The sequence below is a fragment of the Durotheca rogersii genome (assembly GCF_024521655.1).
Source record: "Durotheca rogersii strain YMJ 92031201 chromosome Unknown GGS23scaffold_23, whole genome shotgun sequence".
In the NCBI taxonomy this organism is placed as follows: Eukaryota; Fungi; Ascomycota; class Sordariomycetes; order Xylariales; family Xylariaceae; genus Durotheca; species Durotheca rogersii.
This window is the reverse complement of record NW_026251254.1, coordinates 241,277-261,162: the sequence shown is the minus strand read 5'-3', so window position 1 is coordinate 261,162 and position 19,886 is coordinate 241,277. Positions and strand designations below refer to the sequence as shown.

General features: G+C 53.7%; 5 protein-coding genes and 1 non-coding gene across 6 annotated transcripts; all 6 read left to right on the top strand.

Annotated features, from left to right (window-relative positions):
• Nucleotides 1–896: 896 nt before the first annotated feature.
• Nucleotides 897–2,124, top strand: GGS23DRAFT_227463 (uncharacterized protein). Its single transcript, XM_051512019.1, has one exon. It carries the CDS (start codon nt 1,091–1,093, stop codon nt 1,799–1,801), a length of 711 nt encoding a protein of 236 aa, XP_051369235.1. The 5' UTR covers nt 897–1,090; the 3' UTR covers nt 1,802–2,124.
• A 296-nt stretch (nt 2,125–2,420) lies between these two features.
• Nucleotides 2,421–3,578, top strand: GGS23DRAFT_227458 (uncharacterized protein). Its single transcript, XM_051512018.1, has 3 exons — nt 2,421–2,695; nt 2,779–2,808; nt 2,886–3,578. The coding sequence occupies exons 1-3, from the start codon at nt 2,512–2,514 to the stop codon at nt 3,482–3,484; spliced, it is 813 nt and encodes a 270-aa protein (XP_051369234.1). The 5' UTR covers nt 2,421–2,511; the 3' UTR covers nt 3,485–3,578.
• Nucleotides 3,579–6,948: 3,370 nt separating this feature from the next.
• GGS23DRAFT_t74 lies at nt 6,949–7,044 on the top strand. Its single transcript has one exon. It is a non-coding gene; the product is annotated as a tRNA-Ser (tRNA).
• A 2,238-nt stretch (nt 7,045–9,282) lies between these two features.
• GGS23DRAFT_227310 (uncharacterized protein) lies at nt 9,283–10,393 on the top strand. Its single transcript, XM_051512017.1, has 4 exons — nt 9,283–9,574; nt 9,651–9,730; nt 9,787–10,161; nt 10,228–10,393. The coding sequence occupies exons 1-4, from the start codon at nt 9,388–9,390 to the stop codon at nt 10,309–10,311; spliced, it is 726 nt and encodes a 241-aa protein (XP_051369233.1). The 5' UTR covers nt 9,283–9,387; the 3' UTR covers nt 10,312–10,393.
• A 1,782-nt stretch (nt 10,394–12,175) lies between these two features.
• GGS23DRAFT_599335 (uncharacterized protein) lies at nt 12,176–12,549 on the top strand (the record flags this gene model as incomplete). The annotated part of the gene is made up of 2 exons (XM_051518922.1): nt 12,176–12,238; nt 12,328–12,549. 2 exons carry the CDS (start codon nt 12,176–12,178, stop codon nt 12,547–12,549), a joined length of 285 nt encoding a protein of 94 aa, XP_051369232.1.
• Nucleotides 12,550–17,379: 4,830 nt separating this feature from the next.
• GGS23DRAFT_613753 (peptidase S8/S53 domain-containing protein) lies at nt 17,380–19,681 on the top strand. Its single transcript, XM_051520593.1, has 5 exons — nt 17,380–18,149; nt 18,224–18,403; nt 18,467–18,642; nt 18,715–19,054; nt 19,140–19,681. The coding sequence occupies exons 1-5, from the start codon at nt 17,874–17,876 to the stop codon at nt 19,326–19,328; spliced, it is 1,161 nt and encodes a 386-aa protein (XP_051369231.1). The 5' UTR covers nt 17,380–17,873; the 3' UTR covers nt 19,329–19,681.
• The last annotated feature ends 205 nt before the right edge of the window (nt 19,682–19,886 follow it).

Genomic DNA, 19,886 nt, shown 5'->3' with positions numbered 1-19,886 from the left:
GAAAGATAATATCGATGTATGCCCGTCCATGAAGAGCTTCTATATTAGGATTCGTACAGCATGTCGAATACATATTGCTCCGCAATTTTTATCCTCGCTGATTCAGTCTGAAGTCCAGTATCCCCGATGCCACCCTCCCCCCCCTCTCTCCCTTCGCTCCCGTCTTCCTCCCGTCTTCCTTCGTCTTCCTCCCCTCCGTCTTCGCTCCGCCTCCAACATCCCCCCTTTTTCACCTTGTCCGAGCCGCCTGACGCACGTCGTCGCCGGGATGGTTCCCAAATGCGCTACGTCGCTGTCTTTGATGCCTCACCGTCCCCCCCTCCCTATGCAACCTTCGGGTGCATGCATATCCCGTATCGACTTGCAGAAAAAAAAATCGATCTCAGCCATGTCTTATCTCTGAGAGAAAGTGACGCCAGTTTCTAGATATACTTACCTACCTTACTCTCGCTTTTCTTCCCTCATATCCCCTTCCGCCCCCCTTTTCTTTTTCCATTTCTTTTTTGGTCTCCTCTCTCTCTCTCTCCACGTCGACATAAACGCCTCCGAGGGCGGGTGTGCCTCCCGAATCTCGTCGGAGCTTGTGCATCTCCGAGCGCCAACATGCGCCTCCTGCATCGAAATCAAATAGACTACCGGCCACCCACGACATTCGTTTGCTGGCCAAGTCTCTTGAGTCGTATTCCCACCTTGCAATGGCATAAGTGGCTCACCGCGCCGAGGCTTCTATACACTGCGGCCTCCACTATTTTCTCTTCCGTGTTTCTCTTTTTCACTTGGTAAGCTGCGTGTAATGGAAGACACGAGTGTGATATGGAGTAGGCTAACTGGGGCAAGGAGGAGGCGTCGTGGGGGGCCCTCGCCGTCTGCACGTCGTCGGTAGACAGTATGCTTGCATCAGGAATGCTATCCGCCGACTTGGCTTTCGCTTGGCGTACTGAGCACACGTCTGTGTATCTGTCCAGATCCCCTCCTCTCTTGGCGGCACGGTGTTGATTGTATTGCAGATCCATGTAGAACGTCAACCTGAACCTCAGTGGCCTGTCGCGGCGTTCTGTTGCTGTTTAGTACCGAGACGTCTGTGGCACCTATGCGCCGCCAGTTATCCTCCTACGCGGCCCCTACTGCGAGCGGAGTGGCCTGTTGCCCTCGAAGAGGACGTTGTCGAGCGTCTAATCTAATATATGATCTTGGTTACCTTGCTCGCCACAGCGCTCGCCCGGCGCGAATTCAGCTCACGTCTTGGCGCCAAGTTGGCCCCATCTGCGCTTCACATCCAGGTGAGGGATATGGTTCCTTTCGTAAACGCGATCTGTCACATTCGTGGTCGGGCCTTCTGTACGCCATTTCGATCAGGCATCGAGCCACGGCAATCCGCTCGAGAGTGAAGTTCGGTCCTCGATACCTCCCATTATCCGCGGGGAGGGGGAGAGAAAAGGGAAGGGGATCAGGGGGGTTGCTCTTTGCAGGGTGGCCAGTTGATCTGGTGGACGAGCTCAATAATTTCCAGAGCTCACAACGCTACCCAATCATGTCGTCGATCCTGAGCTGCAGGGTCGACGGCGTGTTGGCCGGCGATGTATCACCCACGTCGCTGCCCGAGGCCAGAGTACCACGGTGCTCTTCCCCCTTCCACATGTTTCAGGGATCAGGGTCTCATTGGCGAGGAGTTGATGTCGTGGTTCTGTTTTGGCCCCCCCCCCGAAGGCTAGACGCCGTGAGAGACGGCGGGCGAGAAAACAGCGAGCTCCTCCACCGCCAAGGACAGGTCGTAGCAGCGGCCCCGAGATGGCCGCCGTAGTCGGATCATGCATTTGGCGTGCTCGGCGTTCGTCCGATATGCGTAGGTACTTACTACATTGGCGGTCCTTGGCGCGCCCAGAGCGTCGAACAAGACCGCGTCGTGAGGACACTCGCAGTGGCATTTCGTCGAGCCAAGACACTTCTGCTCTCTACAGTGCGGTTTATTCGTCCTCTCCACGCACACATGTCTGTCTCTCGATCGTCTCTGTCCGAAAGATAAGCGTCTGCTCAACACTGTCAGCTAACCCCCCGTTTTTCTTTTCTTTTTGTCATTATCTATCCCCCTTCGCGTCTCCCTGCAAGTCGAGATCGAGGTAGGCGTAATAAGCCCGTAATGAGTTATACCAGGATATCTTGGCGCCCTGGATAGCGGAGGCTTGAGGCATTTTAACAATAGTCCAAGCTTTCCTACAAATGTATTAGTCGACAGCCAAGCACCGACTAGAAAATGTTTCTTCCCGCGCCCATCCACGGCGCGGCAGCCATCTAGGTATATCTTTCCAAGCTCGCTAATCGACAAGGTCATAATATACCCGTCTCGGCTGCCGTGAGCCAAGGCGGTTGTTCTAAGACTAAGACTCACCCTTTCAGCCTCACGATTGCCATCTTCCCCTTAAATACCGGTACACACCATTCGCTCTTAACTCCTCGCTCAGAGAGCATCGTTGACAGCCAGCCAATCGGCTAGCCCATCGCAACGACACAGTCATGGTAGACGAAGAAAAATTTGAACCCGACCCAGTCGTTGACCCGGGCCTTCTCGAGAAGAGAGGGCCTTTGAGCCAAGGGGTGGTTGATCGCCTTTCGGACGAGGTCGATACGAACTGGGGAGCCATCCCGCTGCTGGCCTGTTGTTTCGTGACGGGTCTAACTGATGGAACGCTATACAACGGTACGTAGAGCAGGGAAATAACCTAATAAGTTCCCGTATAGCCTCGAGAGAGCGCCCTGGTAGCTAACGTAAGACCTATCTAGCTTACGGCACCTTCGTCTCCATGCAGACCGGTATGTTACCGATCACAATACTAGACCTAAGCACGCGCCTAAAATGGGGCCTGACTAATTCTGGCGCGGCCAACTAGGGAACACCGTTTTCGTCGCCCTGGGCACTTCGGGGCAAAACAACCGACCGCTCGGCTGGGCCCGCTCTCTGTGCTCGATAGGCTGCTTCACCATCGGCTGCTTCGCCTTCTCGCGGCTGCACAAGCTGATCGGTGGCGGGCGGCTGCGGCGGACGCTCTTCTTCTCGTTCCTGCTCCAGACAGCGCTCGTGGTCGTCGTCGCGGCCATCATCCAGACCGGCGTCGTCGACGGCCGGTACCCTCCCCACCGGGACCCAGCGAGCGTCGACTTACTCGAGTTTGTGCCCGTCGCGCTCCTCAGCTTCCAGGCGGCGGGCCAGATCGTCAACAGTCGCGGCCTGGGCGTTGGCGAGGTGCCCACGGTGGTGATCACGAGCCTCCTGTGCGATCTGGTGAGCGACGAGCAGATCCTACAGCCGCTCCGGAAGAACGTCAAGCGCAACCGCCGGGCGGTGGGTTTCGTCCTGACCCTGGTCGGTGGGATCTGCGGCGGATGGATGCTCAAGTCGACCGGCGCGGTGCAGCCGGGCCTATGGCTTGTTGCCGCCATCAAGGGAGTCGTCATGATCGCCTGGCTGTTTATAAAGGGGGCTCGTTGACCCAGCGCTCCCTCCTTCTATCCTACTAACGGGGGCGGGCCTCTTAAACGCACGATTGGACGAAGACATAGAGAGACTAGACATTAGATAAGCAGGCATGCGACAGATAGGCATCGAGACCGGTATTATGACACACCTAGGCACATCTACAAAATCAATTGAGGACTTTAGAAAACTTTAGGCCGCGATGGACAGCAGCTTCTTGTTTCGTGCTTGTGATGTTGTTTCGCTCTACTTGATGGAAAAGTCGGAACCGCATTCGTCTCCGGGCCACCTCCTCGGTCGCAAAGCCACAAAACATGCCCGGCCTCGGTCACATCCACCATGCTGTCGAAAACCTAGACACCGAGACAAAGACAGCCAGCGAAAACGCTGACTGAGCGACAATGGGGTATGGTTGATTCTAGGAGAGGGCACCCGCTGTTGCTGGACTATGAGTAGAACTCGCGGATGACGGGGCATTCTTTTTCCGCGCTGTCTTTCCCACCCATAAATGGATCGTGCGAGTTGCGCCACAAATCTGAGCCACGCTAGGAAGCCACATTGGCCACAACCCGTGCGCCAAGGCAATCTAGGTATTCTTGGCTTCATCCATCCATCTTCACCCATTTTCCCTCCGTAATAATTCTCTTCGCACTCTTCTTCCCCATCTCGCTCAAGATGGCTACCGCAGCTCCGCGGAATTCTGAAGCAACTCTGCTTCCTATATTTTTCCTTCACCAAGCCTACTAAGCACCGCTCAACAGACTACTACGCCTCCCACGTGTTGATTCTACCTACATCAACAGGCTCCTTTGGAGTGCATTTTATAGAGCCGCTTTGCTTGCCTGCCAGATCGTCGCCAACAATGCATTTGTCACGTCGGGATCAGCCCTTATATACCTACATACCGCAAAGCGTAATGCAGGCGTCTACGTTTTACGTGACATCTCAACTTATTTACACACCATGCTGCTCCATCGGAGGATGGTATACTTGAGTACCACCAGTATCCCATCAAGTCGATAAACCTCATAGACTCTTACCAAGGGCTCAAAGACGGCCGAAGAGGGCTTAGGAATGAACAGGATTATGCGAGGAAACAGTCGTATGCCATGAGGGATCAGCTAAAGGAGTGCTGGAAGCAGCAGAGCAGTGCCCTCCACCTAATTTCGGAAGGAGGTCCGTTGCCCGTTGTTGATAGTACTTTTGGGGAGAATAACGAAGTGGAAACTGGCTACGAAGTGGTTGAGAAACCCTCTGTCTCGTTATCTAAGTCGGCCCCACCTGTGGATGACTACGTCTCCTGTAGCAGTGGCCACAAACGGAAGGCCTCGTCATCGCAAAGTCCTTCTTGTGGATCATCCAAAAGACTCAAGAGTATGAGAAATGGGACGTAAAAAGGGGGCAACACTTCCATAGGCATTCCGATGGTAAAGTTACCTGGCTTGAGGATTCTGACGATGAAAATCGAGGGCGCCTGTTCAGGGTTTCTCCTGCTTCACACTGCAGTGTTCTCGCAGTTGGTTCATTCCAAATATAGCTAAAACTAGCCAAACAAAGTGACAAGTAGATCGGGCAGGTATATATTGGTCGTGATGGCGTGGAATGGGTTTGGAGATTGATTTGGTCAGTGGATTCTTCGCAGCACATCCTGCGTGTATTCGATACCTAGTTTCCATCCGTAATGGTGTTCGATCTCCCACTGGACAGCGTAGGTGCTGTTGGCTCGTGGCCAATAATCAGCGCCTTTCTATTGGTGTCAGCAAGGTTCAACTATCCATGGTCAACTCACAAGCCTCCGACGGACGTAAAGGTGGAAGGGTTCCCGAAAGAGTGACCACAGGAGCGAGGACAGATCAACCAACCACGTCGGTAGAGCACCGCCCTGGGAACGAGGCACCGTCTCCGCTCGGCAAATCGATTTAAAAGTACATCCGGACAACAGCTATATCCCCTATTCGTCGTAGCTTAGCGCTGCCGTATTTTTAAACGGGGCGGTTGGGTCACTTAACCGCCAGGCAACGAAGACTCACCGCCCTGTCCTGCGCCTCTTCACAACATCAGGTTGATCTCCGCCGTTGGGGCCCAGAAGTTAAGTCTACAGGCCCCGATTACGTTCTGCGAGTGGTAGGACTGGTCCGCCACTGCTCCGACATGTGTTCCATCAAGTCTCTCCTCTCAAGTGCGATGCTATGACGACGCCTGACGAACCTTGCCCAAGGGGCGTGCCGTCAGAACCATCGAGAAAGCCAAACGAGTCCCATAATGATTGTTCTGATCGCTATACGGGACGCGAGCGATTTTTTCGAATGGAGAGCCCATAACAATCTCGACTGCGATGAAGAGAACGACTACACCCCCGTCCAACGACAAAGTGCTGGCAGGACCAGGAGATGTGCTTCCGCGGAACGTCGTGGGGACCGAACGGCATTCTGACGACCTCACCTTGTCCTAGACTGGCTGCATGATGTAGACCTGCGCTTCCCCGACCGCTGTCAGCTTTGTGGGGCGGCCTTGGTTTAAGAGTCGGACCTACTCGAGAAGATAAGTCGCTCATGCCGGAGAGCTTTTGATCGATGCTTGCACTAGATTGAGAGGAGATATTCGAATCAACGGCCTTCAAGGGACTTTTATATCCACTAAAGCAGTGGGAAGACACTCATCCGTCTTGCCCCAAGTATGTAACGAAGAGGGCGGAGTTAAATCGTCCGGATAGGAGATGGTCGCTCCAAGCTCTCTAAGGATCTGCGATAAGGCATCTGGAGTATCGCTATAGGTATCGGAGGGATTGTATTACATTAGGTGGCGTCTTATGGTAGCGATAATGCTATTAACATCGTATCTAGGAGGATCAAACGCGTATAAGCAAGGGTAGATAAACCGTATAACCGATTAACGTTTCCATTTCTGGAGTCCTATAAATCCTTCTTATAGAGTTCGGTTATACGTTAATCCTTTCGCGTCGGAATGTCGTCATAATGTAGAAGGCTACGCTCTTACCGATATTAGGTAAGGCGTCCTTGATCTTAGGATTTTAGACTTAGGTATATCTATACTTAAGCGCCTCGTATCACATCCGCTTAACCTTCTACCTACCCAGCCAACTTTAAGTGATAGCCATCAGAGTACATGGGATAATGAAGGGCGGAGGCAAGTTCGACATGTGTATACATGGTGACATACAGCAAGCAGTTGAAACTTGGAGCATGAATAGATGCTACTAAGATCGTTCATCAGTTATACAAAGAGGAGAGCCGCTGATAGAGTTAGTTGTGGTTTATTTCCCTTGTCTGTAGTAGGCCCTCACGAGAGTGTCTTTAAGAAGACGGCTCACCCATAGTAGGAGTATTTATACATACTGTACTGCCAAACTTTACGCGATCGTATTTATACTGTGCGCAACTGTTCGGTTCGCTAAACCTGGTGCTTAGTCAATTGCGAACTGCCATAAGACTAATTTAGCGCTATTTCCCACCAATTATGGTAGCATGCCAGAGTGGTTAATGGGTAGGACTTGAATACTTCATTCCAAATATCCTATGGCTTCGGCCTCGTAGGTTCGAACCCTACTGCTATCGAATTTTTGTATCTTTTTTCCCTTTTCCTCCTTTTCTTTCTCTTACTCCTAATCCTCCCCTTGAGTGCAGATTATAGTAGGACTATTATCGCCATGTGGACGAGCGCTCTCAGCCTAACATTTACCGTGATTACTCGAGACAGTTGATGAACTACCTATAACAACAGTTGGTGGACAGGTAAATCAACGAGCTGGCCAAGGGATTCTTCCTCTCTCTAATGTGTATAGACTTGCAGAGTGCACTAGTGAACTAATCTTTCCACACCTAGTTAAGCTCCGACTCTGTCGAAACGGTCTCAAGCAGAAGCAGGAGGATCAGAACTTCTGGAAGCAGGAAGCGGGCACTGCATTTATTTGTAGGTTTACGCTGCATAGGTACCTGGAGACGGCAATCAATCAATCAATCAATCGCACGACTCCGGATGATGAGGACAGCCCTGCGAACTTCTTGCGAACTAAGGATCATAAGCTAGACTACCCCTTCGCGAGCCACCCCTTCGCGAGCCGGGTATTTTGTATGGGTTTACATACAAACGATTTATTCCCGTAAAAAACCGGGAAAAAATTGGAAAATTCCGAAACTTACTTACGTAATCAATTGGCTTAATTAAATTAACATATGAATTTTTCGAATTTTTTGCTTACTAATATAAGAAGTTATATACGATTTCGGGTTTTTTAAAACTGCACTAATAGTTTGCTATATAATTTATTAGTAACCCTATTAACTGTACTTATATCGATATATTTACCTATTTTTTTCACGGTAATAAAGTAGGTCTATTACCTAATACTTTATTTTATAAATAGAAGAATGGCTAGTATTAAGTAATTTTATTTTTATTCTTTGATTTCGTTTTTATTTAATTTATTATTTTAAAAAAACTACGTTTTTAAGTAGGTTAAAACTTTCTAAAATTGTACCTATTTTCATAGTAAGAATTCCACCTTTCCGACTGTCCTATTTTTCCATATAAAGAAGTTCTAAAAAAGAATACTAAAAATCAACGTTTTTAAGACTTATTTAATTTAATAAAAATTAGAAAAATAAAAGGAAAAAAGTTTACGTAATCTTAACTATTATTCTATCTATAGTATAAAGAATTAGGTAATAGACCTACTCTATTACCGCGAAAAAAATAGGTTCAGAGGCCGATATAGAGCATAGTTAATAGATTTACTAATAAATTATATGGTAAACTATTAGTGCAGTTTCAAAAAACCTGAAATCGTATATAACTTCTTATATTAGTAAGTAGAAAATTCGAAGAATTTATATGTTAATTTAATTAAGCTAATCGATTACGTAAGTAAGTTTTAGAATTTTCCGATTTTTTCCCGGTTTTTTACGGGGATAAATCGTTTGTATGTAAACCCATACAAAATACCCGGCTCGCGAAGGGGTGGCTCGTGAAGCGGTAACCTAACTTATCTTATACAAGGCTTTCCTTATGTTAGGAACTTCAAATGATGTCTTTGCCGTTATATTCCTGGAACGATATTTGCTTAAATATAGAAAGCTTAAGTAATCCATAGAAATGTAAAAGTACGACAGCAGAGTCGGTCGAATCAGCAAAAAGGTGTAAAGCTAGAGGTTGTGTTATTAGCAGTCACGTATAGCCCCTAGAAGGCCTTAGCTGAAGGGGGGCCTAAAAAGGCTCCCTTGGTTAATAAGACTTGTAGGCAGCCTCGCTGAGCATACAGCTATCAGGGCGTGTAGCGCCAGTGCGCCCTCCACAAAGGTTATCCTAAATCCCGTGGACCCCATCTGGGGGGGGATGCGTAAGATTCGTCTTTTAATATATAGGCCGTCGTATGGACAGTGACAGCGTGGAGAGCCAAGCAGGTATGAAGAAACGAAAGCGGCCCTCGTCGCATTTTGCAACACGGCCTGAGAAGCTAGCTCCGCTTAAGGCGCGCTCGCATAGGCTAGTATGCTGGCGATCCTGCTTATGAACAGGACCGTGGAAGCTGACAGGATGTCTTCTTATACGGTGTGGCCATTCTGGATGGTGGGATTATTCTTACATATATTACAGCCAGCTGTGCCGAACAGGGAGACGATCTCGGGGCAATTGGCCGAGGCTTGACGGATGTTATAAGGCTTTCTTGGTACACCTAACCGAAGCTCTTCCGCGCGCCAAGTCTGGAGCTCTAGATTGGATAACCAGGACATGGTGGGTTGCCGGAAGGAACATTATATAAATAATAGCCAACTTCCAAAGTCACTTGTTAATATCTACACCGAGATGGATCTGCTCTACTCCGCCGCTCCGCGCCTCCTACTTGCCGCTGGACTAACCAGTGGAATGCCGCCATGTAAGAAGTCTTCTTTGCGAATACCATGGCTCCCCCTCTGGGCGCTGTCCAAATAATCATCGTGTCGGTTATCGCGTTTGTGTTCAGCGTCATCTGTCTCGGGCTGCGACTCTGGTCGCGACGTATCAAGGCAGCACGGCTTGTCTTCAGTGATTATATGGTCATCGCGGCGACGGTGATCAACACCGGCGCCCTGGTCAACGCTCTGATAAGTAGGTGTTATGAGGAGCTACCTCACTATTATTATTCTTAATCTTCCATGCTCACTAAGTCTACGCCGGTCCCGAGGTTGCGCCGTAGCCGGCGTAGGGCGTCATTTCCAGGACGTCCTTGTCCACGAGCCAGCCCTACTCCAACGTTTCTTGAAAGTATGTCCCGCGTCGGGGAATTCCCTGTAATGTTCTCTTCTGATCTGGCCGTTCAGGTCTTTATGGCAGAGCAGGCACTCTGGGCCGGGGCGAACACTTGTGTCAAGTTCTCGATATCGGCATTATACATGGCCATCTTCCCGAACAAGCGTTTCGCTTATATCTGTTATGGTGCTATGGCAATATCCGCCGCCAATCTGATCATGAACATACTTAAAATCTTCCTGATTTGCAAGCCAGTGCATTACATCTGGGATCAATCCATACCGGGAGGTAGTTGCGGCCAGCAACGCACTGCCACTATCATTTCCGGCATCGTCAATCTCGTTATCGACACGTTCATCGTGGCATTACCTATGCCTATGTTGCTCGGTCTGCAACTCTTACTGCCTAGGAAGCTTGGCGTTGCTGGAATGTTCAGTCTAGGAGCAATGTAAGTACGTGTGTGGGAGAAGGCTATTAGATATAGCCATGCTGATATTATTATTAATCGTCACGGTTTGTGTTATGTCCCTCTCAGGAGTTATATGGCTGGCTCGATGGGACACGATCGACGTGACATATACTGTTCCTCCGGCTAGTATTTATTTTTTGCTAGAGCAATTCTTGGGAGCCGCGAACGCTTGCCTTCCGACGATACGACATGCCCTAGATCGGCTGTTCAGCGGAAAGACATTGAGATGGACGGGTCAGAAGCTCGGGAGCACCGAGAACGGCGATTTATCCGCAGTCTAACATCGCAATATGCATCGATTCCAACCACACGGCGACGAAGTCCCTCTTACAGACTTTACCACCCGGTATAGATCAGGTCAGAGAACGGAAGACGGGGACATCATCATTACGCGAGCTTGGGACGTTGAAAACTCCAATGACGGCGACCGCGAGAGGCCGCAGAACAGCTGGGTCGTCCTGAGATAGGTACGCATCCCTTTAGACGTTGCATCAGCTAGGTACTTACTTATCTTAGCCTGGGACTCTCATTTCACACCTAGCTCCTGTCGTGAAAGCGAAGGCGTAGATTCACGAGGTATCACAGGTTGCTGATGGTACCCATCTCGGGCTGCTCAGGGCAGGTCGCGTGGCTGATACTAATTGACTGAGCCGAGCCTGAGTGAAAGCGGCATGACCGAAAAAAGCTGCCACGGATATTCAACCAACTACCTACGAGACGGACATCCGATTGCGCCAACATGTTGAGAGGGAGGTGAATGCTGGCAGTCAACTTGCACTCAAGGCAGGAGAAATTAGGCAAGATATTGGCAGCCAAGTAAAATGCGTAGGTACCTGTACCTAGCACTGGCAGGCAGGTGGCGGGCTTATGTAATCTGGAAGCTTTAGCCTTAGCTTGGGCTTGACGTAGTCGGATTCGACAAGGAGATGAAAACTGGCGTCAGACGCTCCTCTGATACCAAAATAAAACCACATCCCTTCTACATCGCCAGCACACTACTCCCTTATTTTTGCTGCCATAATGCCAATACCGCCAGGAATATGTAACGCACGTGCTTTTCTACAGGGAGGTAAGTATGAGTAGGCAATCCCAAGCTCCAAGGCATGACACGGCCTGTCTAGCATTGCATACCTACCCACCTACCTACCTACCTTCTCTATTGCCTGCGCTGCTGCTGGACCGAGGGCGACAAGGTTTCCCGCCGTGCTAAACAGAGACGCAAGGTCGGATCTGGCTAGGTCGCTGTCGGCTGCGATACGACGATGGGATCTGCTCCGTAGGCCGACCCAGACCCCGGTGAGCAATGGAAGCCAGTAGCCTTCTCTAGGACTCGACGGAGAGGGGGCAGGAAGCAGAGCCGCCAAATGTTGCGCATAAGTCGACCCGGGTTAGGGGAGTTGAGCGCGACGATCCTAGCTCTACCCTGGGCGCGAAGGCGTTTCAGAGGATACCTAGCTCGCCGAGACGAGTTATGAAGCTCTTTAGAAACGCGCCCCGCAGCGAGAGACACCGTCCGTCGTGAAGGGGCACGACCATCGATAGACACGGCAAACGCCCCGACAGAATGTTCCACGATGGCTTCTATCGCGTCGGTGACACACCTTGGCAGGAGATCGAATCATTGACGTCTCGCGCCGATCGCTGCCCCCTATCGGCTGATTACCCCAATTCTCACAGCTCCCACGGCTAACACGGCCGCGCCAAGGCGCTTGGTGCGATCGCAACCGCTGACAAGCGATACCTACTCTCGCTTCAGTCTCCATCTTCAAAGCACCTCGCGGTTCAGCGAAGAGGTTACCATCATAAGACGCTCCGCTGGGCGACTTCGTATGCCGGGAAATGAATAAATACCTAGCTATCGGCCGCTGACATTGGCATGTTTCGGGTCAAGCTGGTTCTGCACTCAGGTCACCATTCTCTTCTTCTCTCTATTCAGACCTTCGACTTACCTTTTGTTGCCGGACAACGCCTTCTCCGCCCAATCTTCCAACATGCAGATCTCCGCCTTCGTCGCCTTCTTCCTCGGCAGCACCGCTGTGCTGGCCGCTCCTGCTGTAAGTCCCCCCCATCTTTCCGACCCCGCGGCGCGATCATGCCAAGCTCGCCCTTTTCTCAGCGAGACACCACGCTAACGCTCAGCCAGCGTGTCATCGCGAACGCCGACGGCGATGCGGCCGCGCCTACCACCACCGCTCTTCAGGATATGCTCGCTCGCGCCTTCGGCCTCGACCCCGCCATCATCGCCGAGCTGACTAGGAGGTTCCCTAACGACCCGACTGCGGAAGACTGCGCCGGCGAGAGGCTGTCGTTCGGAGAGCGGCGGCAGTGCATCGATGCCGGCTTCCTCGACGACCCGAGCTTCTAGGGCATCAATCCAAGGCACGCACCCCGGATCCGCATCGTCGTTAATATTACCGTAGCTAACTAAGTTTATAGCTCACCAAAGTAATGGCCCCTTAAGACGTGTTGTGAGTTACATCGTCGGCCAGACGTCTCGGCACTAGCGTAGTCGTTTCGTCTGTATAGAGAATCCTATTTAGTTAATAAAAGCTGGCTTGTTTGACTTTATCTGCGTTACGTAGCTATTTATAAGCAACGTGTTGACTGAAGGGTTACGCGTGGAGCAAGCAGTGGGTTGAAACCAGATAAACGACATTTACTGACTGGCTATCTAGATAACGAGAAGGAAGAAAAGAGAGAAATATACCTGCACTTGACGGACTTGGGTGAGCTAGGTTGCTCTCCTGTAGGAGTAGCTTCTAGCTAAAGGGCCACTGGGGGCGTATGCATATGTGATAATCCGAGTGAGTAACTTGGATGTTAAGGGCGTGCGCCAAGCCGTATACGGCTCGAGTTCTTGATATTGAACGAATCGAACCCAGCGCCGCGGCTGATTCTCTTCGTAGGGAGGACCGAAGAAGGCGGCAAACGAGACGAGAGAGCGAACCGCCCACCACGACACAACCATCGATACCTCGCGCCAGATCTCGCGGCTCCAGAACTTGCCGCCTGCGGGGCGTAGAGCTTCTCGTCGAGCACGTCTTATAGGCGAATCGGACAAGCCCCTTACCCCCTTTCCTTTCGCCCCAACCCTCGTCCTGGGGGGCACAGGCGGGCAGGCATATCGCCGCCCTGTGGCCGTCTCTCCCGCGGTCGGGCTGGGGCTAGTGGGTTACAGGTCTCGCCATGCTCATGGACACCATATAAGGCGTGTAAAAAAAGAGAGAAAAATAAAACGCCAAGGGCCAGGGCGGGGACTCGCGCTCGAAGCTGTTGCCCGTACTAGCTTACCTAGGAGTAGCCATGGCCCGCCGATTCCGAGGGGCTAACAACGACCGAAGGCTCGTAACCGGGGGGCAGGGGGGAGGGAGACAACGGCACACCACCGCGAAGGCGGACACCCGACCCTATCCAAACAACCGAGACCCCGCTGGAGTTCGCATACGGCGCCTTCTATTTGTGCGGCTAGAAGCGGCAGTCCAAAGAGAGCTCCGACAACAAAGCACACGGCGTTTCCGGACGCGTCGGGCGGGCACGAGGCTCTCGCAGCATCTAGATCCAGTGATTCCCGCCGGCCGCGGAGCTGGGGGCAAGTAGCGTGTGGCGTCTGTCGAGACGGCCATACCCCGTGCACCGGTCCTACACCCTCGAGGCATGCGAACGAGCGGGCGCGCTAGGCTATAGGTAGCTCTCGGGGCGTTTTGCGAGGCGGGAAGAGCCGCCCCGGCGCAAGGCGGATAGGTGGCTTACCTAGCGGCCGAGAGACGCTCCTGGCCGCTAAGCCAGCCGGCGAGGTCCTTTTAGTACGATGCTTACCTAGTAGATACTATTTAGTTGTGAGACGGCGAGCTGCGAGCTAGGCCTCGGATGCCCTGCGTTGCGGCAAGAACCTGGGATGCAAATCGTAGGGGTATGTAGAGAGAAAGGGGCGAGTGCACCATCTCACGATACCGCCACCTCTCACCCCATCCACGCCGCCTCGTTCTCTGGCAGCCAGACATCAAGCTGGTCCCTCTGGGCGCGGCGGCGGCGACGCCATTCCAGCGGTAACGGCGGCATAATACCTACGCCTCAGCCCAGCCGAGCATTTCCGCCCGAGGGGATCTTCTGAGCAGTGCGAAGTAGCGGCGTCACCTCCCCCTCCGGGAGTCACAGGGGCCTACGCAGACATCAGTCTGTCTCGACCTCCGATCTGCCTCTTCCTCGCACCAGCGACAGCCCTTCCCACAAGGGGTAGGGGGGGCACTTCCGAAGTAGAGCAGCGTCCGCACAGAACGGGACACCATAACGTACGTACTTATCCACATCTACTCGCCCTAGGCAGGTAGACTAGGTATTTCTTTATCCCGTCTCGATCCCCCGGCGCGGGCAGCATCATGCTCGCCCAACCGCCGCGTCCACGTCGCCCCCCCTCCTACCGCCTCAGCCAGGCCCCCGTAGCAGGCCCCAGTCCCTGCGCGATCGCGGATGCCGCGGGATCAAACGTGACGGGGACAACCGTCCCATCGTAGGCCAGGCACCGCCCCCCCCCAGAGGATCGGCTTCTCAGCCACTGCAGGGGGTATCCTATGCAGCATGTACGTACGTGTGGTGTGTACCTAGGCAGACACGTATGTAGATACGTACGCACATACGTATACGTACACCCAGGGCGACTCAGCAGCTAGTAATCAGGACGTGTATTACCTACGTCTTTTCCGCACGTGCGGGATAGCGACGTTGACGCCACAAAAGCGCCGACGTCTCTCTGTATGGCGGCTCGTGGGACGAAGCCTGCCGGCGGGCAAATAAGCAAATTCCCGCCACGGCAAGAGCCGCTTACTCCCGTGTGACGGCGAGTCCCTATCGAAGGAGAGTGACACACACACATAGAGAGAGAGAGAGAGGCCGGCCGAGCCTCAGAAGGATTACGGCGGTGTCCGGCACTGACAGGAGAGCATTCATTCACTCATTCACCCGCCCATCCATCGATTCTCTACGCCACCGACGCGCCCATCCCCTTGGTACGGGGTTCGTAGGGGCCCGGCGCGAGGCCTTCGCGCCTGGTCCTCCTTTCTTCCTCCGTCGTCATACGCGCGCCAACCTGTGGAGGGAAGGTCGGTCGGGTCGGTCGAGCGGCTGCTCGTATCGGTCGCCGGTCCTGTACCTGTCTACCTGCCTATCCGTCCGATACTACGCGAGAGATCGGCGAGAGAGAGAGAGAGAGAGAGAGAGAGAGATAGGGAGAGAGAAATAGAACGAGAGGGAAATACCGAGGCTGGAGTGAAAGGCGAGTGGAACTGGCTCGCGGCGGCGCGGACGCCCAGGAGTAGCGCCGCGCCCGCGCCCGCTGCGCGAGGACGTCCGCTCGGGGTTTCCGCACTGAGCAGGTGAAGGAGACGTAGCGGCTGCTGGACCTCTCTGTTACTTGCCGCATCCGGGGGGGATTTGCACAGGCTGGGTCGGGGGGGTGGAGGACGGGTTGTCGAAGTGGTCGAGCACCTAGGGCCCCGATCGCTGACAACGAACTCATCACGGGGGGTTTTTTTTTTTGCTGGGCCGGCTGCCCTCGCGGGGTTGAAAAAAGCAAAAATGATCGACGATCACCGCTGGAGCACCTTGTCTATCTTTTCCGTCTCACTCTCCCTCCCCCGTCTGCGCCCACATAAAAGGAGCTACGGCCCGCACATGACACGACATGGTTGCGGGTTGCGGGTTGCGGGATTACGTGTGTCCCTGCATCTAATTATATGAGTCTCTAGATAAATGTACTTACTCATCGAGGTGGAGATGGAGATGCCGATACTCTAGGTTGCAGCGGAAACACCGAAGAGAGAATCTTAAAGAGATAAGATGAAAAGACAATAACGAAGAGTAAAGGCTAGAACAGGTAGATAATAATATATCATCGTATGTCGCCGGTGGAGGGAATAGCATGCTACGCCACTCCATAACTATTTATATGTATATTCCATGTGTTATCAGGTTTCGAATCCGGTTTAACTGTATATAGGAATATATGCAAAACAAGCCGGCGGGAAACTTGCGCAAGTGATTTAAAGTAGGAGGGCTGGGGGGGAATCCGGTCGCCGCCGACATCCCGTAGACCGGGGTTGGCTGCGGATTCGCGAACAGCTACAGGGGTTCTGCTGCATCTGTCGTGACGGTGGGAGGATAAGATGGCCAGGGGGAAGAGGGAGTAGGGGTAGGGGGGTTGACGATGTGGGGGGAAAAGGGGCCCTTCTCACCCTCTTCCCCCCTCTATCTCTCTACCTCTTTTCCGAAGCCATAGATGAGGGAAAGGGAAAAGAAGGAGGGGAAAAAATTCGGCGGAGAGAGGCGACGGGCAAGGCCATCCCGAGGGCCACCATACATCAGCGATAAGAGAGAGACATTCACGACTTCCCCCAAGGCAGCGGGCGAAGCTGTGCGTGCGTGCGGTTGATGTAGACGCGCCTTGGTATTTCCCAGCAGATGTAATGAAACAGTCACATTCCGCGTCCTCTCGGTATCATGTGCGGGATGGGTGTCGCAACTTGCTGCGCATTTCTTCACCCTCTCAAACCCCTGTTCCACATATGAACGTTCCCCCGAGGTAACAGCAGTATTGGGATTATTCCGTCCTGCAACCCTGGGCGGCAGCTATCGTGAGCCGCGTGTGATAGGTAGATGGGCATGATGTGTGATGTATGCGGTATCGCAAATAGTAGGCATGCTGCCGCTTATCGTCCGTCACCTTCATGTATGTAGGCGCGCCCGGATGCCAGGCTCGTTGTTCGTGGTTAGGACGTGTCCCCCCATATGGGCTCGCCGTGTCCTGCATCTCGCACACCTCCTACATCTCGGAGATATCCAGCGAGATATCCACTCGCACCCGTCTTACCACTCGCCCTCACACGCTCTCCGTCTCTGCCGGCATTGTGTTCCCGATAAGGAAGGCCGTTTCCCTGTCCACTCTGAGACCCCCGGCCGAGGCTGACCATTGATCGGCACTAACCTGCTGGACAATCGACCGGGCTTCTTCCACGAAGCTTGGCCCTCGCCGCCATCCCGCTGCCATTGGTCATCCCGTCGATCCAAAAACGTTGCCCCTAATTTCGCGGCACCTGAGTGAATCTGCATCCCCCAGGTCTCAAATGGCACCATCCCGATGACAACTCGTCGGCCACGGTAGCACGACTGGCTCCTGGCCGATCTGGGATCTGATTGAAGGACGAAAGTGTGTTCTCGTCTCCGGCGAATGAGAACGACCAAGCCCGTTCTAGGAGGTCCTCCTGCGATCGGCACTCGCCATACACGTCGGATTGGCCGTCTCCAACAAGAAATTCTGTCGCCTGCTTGACACCGTTACCTTGCCCATTACCCTCTCCGCTGTGACTGCGCGTGAGGCGCTCACATGTTACTGGCCGCCGGTAGACTTGTCCACCAACCAGGTGCTATTCCCGGTAGGGATCAGCTATCATGAATAGTATCATGGCATCGCAGCTGAGGTCTGTCTCCCGTGCTGCCTGCGCAGCATAGCCTTCTGGTTGTCGAAACGGCCACGATCAGGATTATAAAAGGTTGGCCTTTCTTCCCCCTTAGTTCTCTCATGCTCTCACCATCCCACACCCGGACAGCCGCACCGTCAAGAGGACTCCGCTTCCAAGATATCTCGTCCGTCCTAAGCCTATCACCACGACCCATCATCTTCGCGCACGCCCTGCCAAAATGCTGTCCGCTACCCTCCTCGCCTTGCTGCCTCTGGCTCTGGCCGCTCCCTCGAAGCGTGCCCAGCCCGCGCCAATTTTGAGGCCCCGGGGCGCCCAGGTCATTGAGGGCAAGTATATCATCAAGATGAAGGCCGAGGCGGACGACGCGTCTGTCCAGAGCTCAATCCAGTCCTTCGCCACCAACGCCGACTTCGTCTACAACTCCAACAAGTTCAGGGGCTTCGCTTCCAGCCTGTCTCCCGAGGAGGTCGAGACCCTGCAGAACAACGACGATGTAAGCCTGCCAGACAGCTAACGGGCATCTTTCTCTGGCGCAGCTGAGCGATGCTAATAACCTGTTGCCTGTAGGTCGACTACATCGAGCAGGATGCCGTCGTCACCATCCTGGCTACCCAGGAAAACGCCGACTGGGGTCTTTCTCGCTTGTCGAGCTCCGAGCCTGGCACCACCACCTACACCTACGACGACAGCGCCGGCGAGGGTACTTGCGCCTACGTCATCGACACGGGCATCTACACCGAGCACGAGGTACGCAGTGGAAGAGCACTGCTTTCCGTTGGCGTCCGTAATCCAACTAACGTTTTCAACCAGGAGTTCGAGGGCCGTGCCACGTTCCTGGCCAACTTCGCCGATGACGACGACGACACCGACGGCAACGGCCACGGCACCCACGTTGCCGGCACCATCGGCTCCAAGACCTACGGAGTTGCCAAGAAGACCACTCTCTTCGCCGTCAAGGTTCTCGACGCCAACGGCTCAGGCACCAAGTATGTCGCCCATCTTCTCCACGCTCGGCGTAGGCTTTGGAATTCGCAGCTCGCTGACTAGGGAACCAACAGCTCCGGTGTTATTGCTGGCATGGACTTCGTCGCCCAGGACGCCGAGAGCCAGGACTGCCCCAAGGGCGTCGTTGTCAACATGTCGCTCGGCGGCGCGACCTCGAGGGCGGTGAACCAGGCCGCGGCCAGCATCGTCGACGCCGGCCTGTTCCTCGCCGTCGCCGCCGGAAACGAGGCCACCGACGCATCGTCCTCGTCACCCGCCTCCGAGGAGTCGGCCTGCACTGTCGGCGCCACCACCATCGACGATGAGCTTGCCGAATACTCCAACTACGGCAGCGTCGTCGACATCCTCGCCCCGGGAAGCGACATCGAGAGCACCTGGAACGATGGCACTACCGTAGGCCCCCCTCCAACCCCTCCCTATTCCCGCGGCTGCCGCTGCTGTTGCCGGTACCCCCTTGCTAACAACATGGATCTCGCAGAACACCATCTCCGGCACCTCGATGGCGAGCCCGCACATCGCTGGCCTCGGGGCCTACTACCTCGGCCTCGACGCGGCGCCGGTCGAAGACCTCTGCAGCTTCATCGCGCAGAGCGCCCTCTCCGGTGCCATCTCCAACGTCCCCCGCAACACCGCCAACCTTCTCGCCAACAACGGCGAGGAGGCATAGAGGGCTTCACCCAACCTCCCGCCCCGGTCGCGCAGCGAAGGACGCGCGCGGTGTACCTATAATAGAGTTACCAGCATCTAGGTTTTAGGATGCTGCTGTTGAGGCAGGACGGCACGGCACGGTACGGCACGGCATAGATTAGGTGGCTGGCATAGCATATACCACTTCGGACGTAATGGGCCGAGAGTTTCTTTTTTCGTCGCGCTCGTAACAGAGGGATCAATACAACCATATACCTACTACAATTTCCGTTGCTGAATTCGTAGAAGCCCGTGCTGATTAATAGGGGGGGCGGCCTGGGAGGTTTATATCGGCCCACGGCGAGGAAGAGGAGGTTCGGGATGAGTAGCAGTTGCAGCCTCGAGAGCTAGAGAGATGCCCACGAGGTGCTTCCGTTCAGAATGCGTGGTGGGGTCGAGTGGTGTCGGCAGATAAGGACCGATTGATCGATCGCGACACCGTCACGATCTAGGTCAAGGATCTTGTGGGTGGGCGTGAGCGCGAGTGTTTCTTGGTGTACGAAGGGAAGAGGTGGCTTTAACGGCGTAGCCTCGTAGG